The 11,078-nt window shown below is 35.6% G+C and overlaps 1 protein-coding gene across 2 annotated transcripts; it reads left to right on the top strand.

Moving 5' to 3' along the window:
- The first annotated feature begins 3,375 nt into the window (after positions 1 to 3,375).
- Positions 3,376 to 10,510, top strand: Btf3 (basic transcription factor 3). Of its 2 annotated transcripts, none has more exons than XM_046427183.2 (6): positions 3,376 to 3,532; positions 4,099 to 4,167; positions 7,170 to 7,283; positions 7,614 to 7,815; positions 9,177 to 9,233; positions 10,204 to 10,510. In XM_046427183.2, the coding sequence occupies exons 2-6, from the start codon at positions 4,099 to 4,101 to the stop codon at positions 10,248 to 10,250; spliced, it is 489 nt and encodes a 162-aa protein (XP_046283139.1). In that variant the 5' UTR covers positions 3,376 to 3,532; the 3' UTR covers positions 10,251 to 10,510. The 2 variants fall into 2 exon arrangements, with proteins under 2 accessions (XP_046283139.1, XP_046283131.1); XM_046427175.2 differs by lacking the exon at positions 3,376 to 3,532 and adding an exon at positions 3,620 to 3,770.
- The last annotated feature ends 568 nt before the right edge of the window (positions 10,511 to 11,078 follow it).

The following is an 11,078-nucleotide window of genomic DNA, read 5'->3' as shown; positions in this document are numbered from 1 at the left end:
TATATACCAAGCTCTGAAAGAAAATGGATGCCAGCTGAGAATACTAAACCCAGCAAAATTAAGCTTCAGAATTGATGGTAAAATAAAAACTTTTCATGATAAACAAAACATAAAAGAATTCATAACTAGAAAGCCTGTACTACAAAACATTCTCAATAAAATATTTCATGAAGAAAAAATGAAAGTGAAAACCAGCAAAGGGAGAAGGATACTATTCTAGAAGGATACTCAATCAAAGGATAAACTAATTCAAAGTAAAAACCAGAAATAAATCAAAATAAAAGAAAATAAAAATAATTTCTCAATAATAACATTTAATATAAATGGTCTAAACCCATCAACCAAAAGACACAGACCGACAGATTGGATTAAAAGACAAAAGCCAACAATATGCTCTCTTTAAGAGAATCACCTCATAGGCAAAGACATCCACAGACTGAAGGTAAAAGGATGGGAAACAAACATATCATTCACGTGGATCTTGTAAACAAACAGGGTTTTCTATCCTCACATCAGATAAAGTGGACTTCAAACCAAAGTTAATCAGAAGGGACAGAAGGACATTTCATACTGCTTAAGGGAAGTATACAACAACAAGACATACCAATTGTAAATATTTATGCCCCAAACAATGGAGCATCTACATATATTAAACCAATCCTTCTCAGTTTCAAGAATCAAATAGACCACAACATAATAATAGCAGGTAACTTTAACATGCCTCTGACACCACTGGATAGATCCTCCAAACAAAAACTATAGAAGTAAAAAAATATAATTGATAATTTAGATTTTACATACATATATAGAATATTTCATCCATCAATGACTGAACACACTTTCTTCTCAGCAGCACACAGATCTTTCTCTAAGATAGACAATGTTATGTAAATTATCACATGTTGGTATACAATTGTAATATTGTTTTAGCATCTATAGTGTAATTTTGATAGCTCCTTCCATTAATATTAATTTTTTGTTCTTACTTTTTTCTTAGACTTGTTTTGTTTCAAACTTTAGCTTTATCATATATTTCTGTTTACTCTTATTTTTTCCTTCCTACTCCCTAATTTGAAAATAATTTGATTGTTAATCTAGCTTCTTTCTGATACACGTACTTTAAGTTATAAATGTTCATCTGAGTACTGTTTCATCCCAGAGATTCTGGTATTTTAAGATATTATTATCATTTAGTTCAAAGCACTTCTTATTTACTTTACTTGTGCTTTCTTCTTTGACCTGTGAGATATTTATAAGTGTGTCATTTAATTTTGAAGTAGTTGACATGTGAGAGTGGGGGTTCTATATATCTTAAGGTGATTGGTTTCTAATGTAATACATCATGTAGGAAACACAGTCTGCATGATTTCAAATTTGAAAATAAGTAATGGAAATGCTTTTTACATTGACTATATTGGTTACATACGTGTCAAAACAGATCAAACTGCATACTTCAAATATGTGCATTTTATTATACTTCAATTTCACCTCAATAAAGCTATGAAAAAATTAAAAAGAAATATGCATAATATAAAGTGAATATTTTGGCTCCTGCTAAAGTACAACTCAGAGATGAAAACAATTCATGGGTTTTGATTAGATCATAAACTATAAACCACGGAGGAAAAACAGGTTTCTCCTTTCTCGCCTTCTCTATAGGCTATCTTGAATGAAGAGTAAATAATTCTTAGGCTGCTCCAGCTCAGCAGTGAAGTGTGAAAGCCAATTATTGACATTTGCCATAGACATTGGGAGCACACAGAAAATGGTATTTCCAAACAAGATTACAAGGAAGTAACTACTTGGACGGTGGAGAGGAGAAAAAAATCCCTTCAGTTGTTTTTGAAGAGATTAGTATGTAAATATGACCAAAACCAGAAATAAGTGCCTGGCTGCTCACAAAATAAGTGGGAAACAGCTGGGGTAAAATAAAATTCTTCTCTTCTATAATCATCTTTGATGATTTTCAGCATGGTACAGATACTTAAAATTACAAAAGAGTAAAAAATAACTCACATTTCCTGAAAACAGATGTATAACAATTCTCGAAAACAGGTATTGATTACATATGTACAAAATCTTGTTTATGTAAAACAAGAAAACATCACAACTAGGAAGTTTCAAATGCTCCTTGTATCACGTGGAGGAAAGGGGTGAAAATGTTCCTGGACAAAGACATACATTCCTTTCAAAAAGGGGAGTATTTCCATATATTTTATATCTTTATTGTACTGGATAATTTTGGCAGTATTTTTATTTGATCTTCACCATCAGGATGGGAATTCACATGACCTAACAATACTAACACCCTTTTATGTACTAAAATTTACTCATTTTATAATAGAAGCAACATTGTTTTTTTAATATAAAATAACTGTTACGATTAATCTAAAAAGCAATATCTCAGTGATTTTCTTAATAAGATACCACAGTTTTAGCAAATTTGCACCTAAAAAATATTCAAAGAAAAAAAATTATCTTAATTGGAAGGAGTATGCACTTACACAAGTTTTCTTGCTATATAAATTTTATTCTCTCTGGCTAAGATTTTTTGACTTACTTTTGAAATGTTTTCGCATTTCATAGATATGACCACAAAATTTGACCAGATAGCATCTTTTGTTTTAGTTGCCATTTTAAAAATTGGTTTTAAGATTTCCTTAAAGCTTGTCCTGGCATTTAACATATTTTAACCCACATCCACGCATTTAGTCTCTCCAAACACAGCAGGCACAATTTTGTCTTTGATTAAATTAGTTAAAGGTAAAATCTATTCCATTGTGAATCGCTATTGACAAATCCATGCCAATTCGCTATCAAAAGTAGCTTTTTGCCTATAAAAGAAATAGAAGGTAAACACATAGCTGGGTTTTAAAAGGTTCATTGTCCTCTAGAGTCGCTGAAAAGAAGATTATCCAGCCCCACCTCTGGTCCTACAGAATTGCTTTTTGAGGGGTGGAGCTCAGGGATGAATTCTGAACACACTCCTCAGAAATGCTGAATCGAAATCTATCAAACCATCTAATCTTGGAAAGCAAAATTAGCTTCGCAGTTTTTGACAGTTCTCCGATCTACACATTTCAGTGTGTGGACACCTGCTAAACACACGAGCACAGTGGGCGCCCTAAACCCTTTCTTCTGACCTTAACGAACTTCGGGATCGGGCCCGAAGGAGTTAAGATGCATTTACTCAACCTTAACTGTAAAGAATCAAGTTTTCTGACTTTGCTGCCCTTTCCCGGGACTATGGGCGGCGCCCCCATGCAGACTACCGCGGCTGGAAGACAAGAGGAGACTAGAGGCCGGCTGGGAGCAAAGCCATCACAAACGTCGCGGCGCGCCGCTGCGCGTGCGCAGTGAAGCAAAGCCTATTTCCTGACTTTTGGAGGAAGTGGCGTTGCATTACTTCCGGCCTCCCTCTAGCTGCCATCTTGCGTCCCCGCGTGTGTGCGCCTAATCTCAGCTGGTCTGCCTGAGACCCCCTGAGCGCCAAACCTAGTCCCCCGCGCGGCCCCATTTCCGCTCCGACAAGGTACAAAAAGGCTCTGGACGCCAGCGTGGGAGGAGGACGGGATCGGGGGCGGGAAGTTCCCGGAAGGAGCGAGACAGGGAGGGACAGGGCTGAGGACAGGAAGGCGATGCGACGGACAGGCGCACCCGCTCAGGCTGACTCTCGGGGGCGAGGTCGAGCCAGGGGCGGCTGCCCTGGGGGCGAGGCGACGCCGTCTCTTCCTCCACCTCGCGGCGGAACCCGAGGACAGGAGCCTCAGGTACCGCGAGGCTTGCGGAGATGCGCCGGGCCGGGCAGGCCCTGGCTAGGCCGAGGCCGAGCCAGGGCCGGGGTGGGGGGAGCTGGACAGGCATGGGGTAGAGCCCTTGTTTAGGGCTGTAAAGGGGGGGGGGTTGTGGGGGTGGGAAGGGGAGATGGGTGCTCCTTGAGCTCTCTCCGAGCCGAAATTTGGAGCTTTGCGGGGTGGATTTGGGATTCAGGCCTTGGCCTGTGTAGGACATTTGTTCTACTGGTGTTTTGGGAAATAGCGAGCGTGGAATGCGAGAGTGAGCTTGACATTTCCATGCTGAGAATTTCCTTTTTTCTAGATGAAAGAAACTATCATGAACCAGGAAAAACTCGCCAAACTGCAGGCACAAGTGCGAATTGGCGGAAAAGTAAGTTTTAGTAGTTTTATTTTTGACATTCTATTTGCTCTTAGGATATTGTTGATTTGCCACTTTGCCCATCTTGAGAAATTAACAAAAGTAGTAAATTCGGGGTGAGGGCGGGAAGTGGAGGTTAGATAAATATGAATGAGACTTGCAGGTTGTATATTAAAAGGGATAAAAGCTTTTATCTAAACTAAAAAACATTGCTTTTATGTAAATGTTTGCTTTCAGTGTTACAGTGTATAAGTAGAACCAAAATGTTTCCTAATTTTTTTAGTAGGAAAAAATGTGTCATTTCAGTTAGATCCTTGTCCTCCATAACTTGACTTGTTTTGGTTTAATTTGTACAAAGTCAGTGGGATTGTTTGTTCCTTTTCTGTACTGGGGATCTAGAACTAGCACATGCTAGGCAAGTACTCTACCACTGAGCTACACTCTCAGCCCTTTTTGTTTTTCAATAGTTTTTCCTATTAATACTTAAGTTAGAAGTTTGTGTCATATAAATTAAGACCTTTCTGTAAAGCATTCTGAGCGAAGTGCCCTTCTGGTTAGTTCTGTATTTTCAAGGATATTTGAAAATATCTTTCTATATATTTTGGAGTTTAAGAACAATGATTGTTTTGAAAGTATTACCTAAGCAGATGTCTTTTCTATTCTGACTTTGCAGTTATGCTAAAACTGAGAGAATGGAAATAATTGAATTTTAAATGATCATTTTGGGGTTAATTGAGCCTCCCCCCTCCCCCTTGTGGATACTGATTGTTCATGGCAGTTCTTTTTGGGACTTGTTTTTCAGATCATTCTCTATGTAATTTACTTAAGTCAGAAGTTTGCTTTAGACAGAAATCTGCCTAGTTGTATTTTGTATTGTTAGCACATTCCTAGTATTTAACAAGGTGTGGCAGCTTGTTGAAACAGAGCATGTCTTTACTTGGTAAAACTTGTGAGGCTTCCATAGTACAAGTTTATTGTCTATTAAATTTTCCAGACTTTAAGCATTTGCCTTCAAGAAGAGTCTATTGTGAAGTAGGCAAAAGTTTAACTTAGGTTAAATAGTTATGATGCAGCTCTGATAAATTACTGGACTTTGCCAGCAGTGAATATCCTGATTTCCCCTGCATCCTTCCTTCTGCTGACACTTTTAATCTTCAAGATCCACACTTTTCACATTAACACATTAGGTGTTTTAGGTGTTTCTTGTACTTTTCAACAATTACCAGGCTGTAGCCTTTGGAAGCCAGAAAAACTCATCATATTTTTTGCGAACTATCGTTGGGATGTTCTATATCTGTATATTTTTAGCCATTATTCCATTATTCCACAGTTTGAGGAATAATGTTCTTGTGTGCAAGCTTGTTACTCTGATCATTAGGTTTTACTGTTGAAAGGCATCATACCAGGGCAAAAGAAACTCTTAAGGTTTTCCAAGATTTTTAAAGCTGACTTTGTATCTTAACATCTTAATACTTGTTAGCTTATATAAAAGTATTTCTGTTGTCATTGTACTATGTAAACATTTTCTATACCTTTTAAAAAACCTACTTATGGGATGTGAAATTGAGTGAGTTTTGCCTTAGAGTAAGTGATGTTAGCTACTTTTAAGGTTTTAAGGATTGATATTATAAAAGCTTTCGACTGCATTATTTAATCAGAACAAAATAACTTAGTAAAAATTGAACTCTGCACATGTGAAATGTATAGAACCTATAGGTGGTTTGCTGGTTTTGTTTTTGTAATCTTACAGGTATCTTTGGAAATGAGGTATCTATCTACACAACCACTTCAGTGATTATTATTCTGTTTGGGGGAGGATTTGATAATCAGTTTGTGTGTGTGTTCTTTAAATGGTGATTTACTTAAGCCTTTGCTATTTTTAATCCTGAAAAGGTAAAATTTAAGAAGGGAAAAGTCTTTAGGGGGATTTCTAGCCTAGTAGTGGAGTCACTTTTTAAAAAATATGTATGTAATTGATCTGTGATAAATGCCTAGTATAATAGAAGCATTTTTAAAATACAGAGATGGGAGTGACTTGGCACAGGAGTTTTAGGGAAGGCACAGAAAAGGTAATGGCTTGATAGTGTTTTAAAATATGAATCAGAAATGGAATAGAGTTTGGGGTTGGTGAGGTGGTTGGTGTCATTGAGTGTCTTCAATGAGCTAGATTGGGTAAACAGTGAACAGAATAGATGCCTCCAGAAACTCAGATTATATTTTACAGAAATAAGTTTTATAAGGAAAAGTAAACCAGGATAGAAAGATGAGTATAGGAGTTGCTATTTTATATTTTTAATTGATAAATGCCTCTTTGATAAGGTAACATAAGAGCAGAGTTCTGCAGTGAGGAAGGGAACCATGCAGATGCTAGGAGAAGAGAGCATGTATCACTGTCCTGGGTTCATAGCCTGTTTGGCCTGTTTAAAGAACAGCAAAGAGGTTTATTTGGCTATGGAGAATATGGTCAAGCACAGAGTATTAAGGGCAGTCCAGATCATGTATAGGGGCCTTGTAAGTTAAATAAGAACTTCAGATTTTTACTCTAGGATTCTGTAGAAGTACATGTATAGATCTATATGATTATTCCACACACTATCTTGCCTGGGAGTATTGTTTTAAATGTTGATTTTTCTTTAATGTAAAAGTAAAAGATAAGTAATTTTGGATGTGGAGCTTTTTAAAATGAAGTTTAATCTAGGTTGATACATGCCACCTTTACTTTTACAGCAGATAGTATAAAAGGACTTAAATGTTAAGGACTTTCAAAGGATTTTTTTTAAAAAAATCTGACAAAACTTAGAAGCTTAGAAGTTACTAAAGATTTATAAACAGTTCTTTTTCTCTTTTTGCTTCCGTCTTTACCTTAGTTTGCCTACTTAACAGCATAGTTTGTGGTTATGGTTATTTTCTCATGCAGAACCTAAAGCTAGAAAAGAATTAGAAACTGCTCCCACTTGAAAATGTTTGTTGTTATATTATAAATGTGCTGTTTTCTCCTTTCCTCCCTATATTAGGGAACTGCTCGCAGAAAGAAGAAGGTGGTTCATAGAACAGCTACAGCAGATGATAAAAAACTTCAGTTCTCTTTAAAGAAGTTAGGGGTAAACAATATCTCTGGTATTGAAGAGGTAAGAGTCAAATAAGACTTGGCTGGAAAAAGATTACATGTTCATGCAATAAAAAAATTGTAATTCTGTTTTTAGCAAAGTATTTCATATCCCGCTAGACTTTAAAGTTTCTAAAATGTGTTTTTACTCTGTTAACTAATATGAGGCAGATAACTAATATGAGGGAGATTGTTAAGTTTGAGAGCTATTTGATAACAGATTTCATTGCAGGCACAATTTCACCTGAACTTCAAAGTGAAATAATAGATTAGTTAGCCAGACTTCAGGTTTTTGTTTTTGCTTTTAAAGGGCTCTTGAATAGGCATACTAATTTTAATTTTTTCTTTTTAGGTGAATATGTTTACAAACCAAGGAACAGTGATCCACTTTAACAACCCTAAAGTTCAGGCGTCTCTGGCAGCAAACACTTTCACCATTACAGGCCATGCTGAGACAAAGCAGCTGACAGAAATGCTACCCAGCATCTTAAACCAACTTGGTGCAGACAGTCTGACTAGTTTAAGGAGACTGGCTGAAGCTCTGCCCAAACAATGTGAGTTTCCTAGCAGTGGTTTTACTAGGGGTATACTTATTTAGCAGCACATTTTTTTGATCTCAGGACTCAAAGTTGATGAGATTTTTGTTTTTAAATCTGGAATGTGAACTTTAGTCTTAAACACACACACACAATTTTAACTAATCTTTAAACAAGTGTTCTTGGTGTTCGTAGAATTTATCTAGTTTGTTGTGATCATTATAGTTGATTTAGTGGAGTATTTGTTTTGTACTAATTTGCTTGCTTTGAATCAGAACTAAGGATTTTTACCTTTGTTTGCTGGAAATGATGAAAATGTTAATTTTGGACTTTCTGGTAACCACTAATAAGTTAGAATTGATTAAAAATATATTAGTGTAATTAACTGTTCCATATCATTCATCATTTCTATGTGCTGGGAATATTTGGACTCTTGAAGTTATTTTTGGAATACATAACAAATTGTCTGCTGTAGTTGTAGATTTCTTTAGTTGTATCACTACAGTTGGAATTGCCAATAATTATTAAGAGATGACCTGCCAGTGTTTTAGAGGTTTTAATTACAGTTTGCTAGGGATTTTGTTCAAGACAGAGAGTAGTGTAGTTGAATACATATACATAAAGGGGGAGGATGCAACAACTTTACACTGAGGTTTTTTGCTTAAGATTTTGAAGAATGGGAATATAGGAGAAAATCTGTCTTATTATATATGACTTAATATTTAATCACCCATGTTTTTCTAGGTGTTGACTCACTCTGCCTCATTTTATATTTGTGTTATTATACATAGATAGATATTAAAACATTTTAAGCCATCTTGGGCTCTCAGAACTATAGCAGGCTTTTAAAATATCCCACTGATAATTATAAAGGTCTAGTACTCTGAGATCTCAACCCTCACCCTTGGTTCACATTTTTGTTTGATAAAGGAGTGATGAGGATGATTGCCATTCAAAGACACTTTAAATTTTTTGAATCTTTTATTTCATTTCAGTAAATGTTTGTTGAGCTTTATGCTATGCACAAACAGCAGAGTATCTGACCACTTCATTTGCTTCTTAAAATAATGTTAACCGTTAGATGGTGTGTGGGTTTTACCTGTCTGTACCCTGAGGGCTCCTGCCTGCTCTCAGAGCTTATGGTGAGCCAGAGGGATTGAAAAGATGGGTATATAATTAGTTTTGTTAGCCATTATTAATATTCTTGTCCCTTGTAAACATCAGAATATCATGTTATTAATGGTACTATAGGCAAAATCCCACAAGTCACTTGCCATCATGAATATAGATTGTAAGAACACTTGGCATTTTATCTGTTCTTTTTGTTAATGTTGTTGAAAACCTGGAGAAATATATGTTAATTTGTTTTCCTTTCACAGCTGTGGACGGAAAAGCACCACTTGCTACTGGAGAGGATGATGATGATGAAGTTCCAGGTAGGATCCTTCACTTGTGGTTATCTTAGCAAGGGAGAACAAAGAGTCTTTACAGATAAACTACCTTAGAGATGGGGGTGTGGGAAGTGAGGGGCAGGGGACATGGAATGAAAACAATAATGGAGTGTTTTTAACTAGGACTTGATGTTTATTGGCTTGACCTGTTTTCTGTTTGGGATCTCAAGAAAGTATAGGTATATAACCTTAAATATTAAATAAGTAGGTATACATTTTGTGACCTAAATATAATGATCTGTGGATCAGAAATAACCTTTGATTCCTACTTAAAAATTTGTGAGTTTTGGTCTGGGGTTGTGGCTCAGCGGTAAAGTGCTCACCTAGCATGTGTAAGGTGCTGGGTTCAACCCTCAGCACCACATAAAAATAAATAAATAAAGATATTGTCCAGCTACGACTAAAAAATTTTTTTTAAAAAATTGTGAGTTCATGAGAAAGCATGGAGAAGTTGCTTAATTATCTTGGGATATAATAAAATCTGTGGCAGAATAGCTTCTTTGTTAATCTTGAAGCATTTTTCTCTTTATTATTGGATAATTTACTTTGTTCTAAAACAAATAATGAATTGAGCAGGAGAATCACTAATATTGCCACTTGGCAAAACAAGTGCATAAGAGCCCAAGAAAACTTTAAAATCATGTGTCATTGTCATGGTCTTCTTTGGTTCTGCTTCCCCATATTGATTGATGCATTGCATTGTTTATTTTCTTTTAATGGGAGGGGAATAGAGAGGGTATAAACATTTAAGTGTGCTTATTAAATCATTGTCAAATTAATAGCTTTCTTTGGTATTAGTTATATGCCCAAACATGCAGTTCTCAGTGTACCAAGTAGATAGTGGCCTCTGGAAATAATGACATGTGTTTAAATTTGAGAGCATTTTCTTATCTCCTGTTAAGATTTGATAATTGTTTGTAGAGTGGCTTTTTTCAGAATTTTTTTTCCCCCCTAGATCTTGTGGAGAATTTTGATGAGGCTTCTAAGAATGAGGCAAACTGAACTGATCAACTTCTGAAGAAGATAAACTTGAAGAAGTTACTGGGAGCTGCTGTTTTATATTATGACTGCTTTTTAAAATTGTTTTGTTTATGGATCTGATAAAATCTAGATCTCTAATATTTTTAAGCCCAAGCCCCTTGGACACTGCAGCTCTTTTCAGTTTTTGCTTATACACAATTTATTCTTTGCAGCTAATTAAGCTGAAGAAGCCTGGGAATAAAGTTTGAAAAAAAGGTTAATAAAGTTCTTTGCCTAGTAAATGGTTTTATTTATTTCATTGACAATGACCCATGCCCAGCAAGCAAAGTTGTTAATGGAAAACTAAACATTGGCATGTTATATGACTGATAGCCTTTGATGAAATATAATTAAAGATTTAAAAATACAGCATAACATAACAAAGGTAATATAAAACTCTCATGCTTGAAAACTTGGCACTCCACAAGCCCTTAGGGTTTCTATGGTTTAACTATATGGTTTGAATATTCCTGTAGGTAAGCAAAGGGGTTTTTTTCTCTTAATATTGTCTGTCTTCATTGTAACATATTAAGAACCTTATGTGTATTATCTTAATTTTTCCCACTTCATCTTCAATTTATGAAGTAAGAACTCTGTATTTCTATTCTGTAAATACAACTTGAAATTCAGATTCTGTATCCCTTCTTTGTAGAATAATCCTTTTATGAAATGATTGAAAAAAAAGTGTTTCTAGTAGGAATGTCTCCTGGATCACTTTGTATTTTTACTAAGTGATAATCCTATAAATGGCCAGGGCTAATTTTTAAAAGTGTTAGCATACAGTAGAATTGAGAGTATATACAGGTGTAA

This window comes from Marmota monax, unplaced genomic scaffold (assembly GCF_021218885.2).
Source record: "Marmota monax isolate L192 unplaced genomic scaffold, Marmota_monax_Labrador192_F-V1.1 WCK01_AAM20220418_F8-fsc00018, whole genome shotgun sequence".
NCBI lineage: Eukaryota > Metazoa > Chordata > Mammalia > Rodentia > Sciuridae > Marmota > Marmota monax.
Note: the sequence above shows the minus strand (reverse complement) of the source record. Positions and strands in the feature narration are given on the sequence as shown.

What these genes read in the sequence shown, in the direction of transcription:
- Btf3 (XM_046427175.2), top strand. Translation starts at nt 3,639, where the DNA reads ATGCGACGGACAGGCGCACCCGCTCAGGCTGACTCTCGGGGGCGAGGT. An exon ending in AAGTGCGAATTGGCGGAAAA is followed by an intron (nt 4,168 to 7,169) that starts GTAAGTTTTAGT and finishes TCCCTATATTAG; the next exon opens with GGAACTGCTCGCAGAAAGAA. An exon ending in ATATCTCTGGTATTGAAGAG is followed by an intron (nt 7,284 to 7,613) that starts GTAAGAGTCAAA and finishes TTTTCTTTTTAG; the next exon opens with GTGAATATGTTTACAAACCA.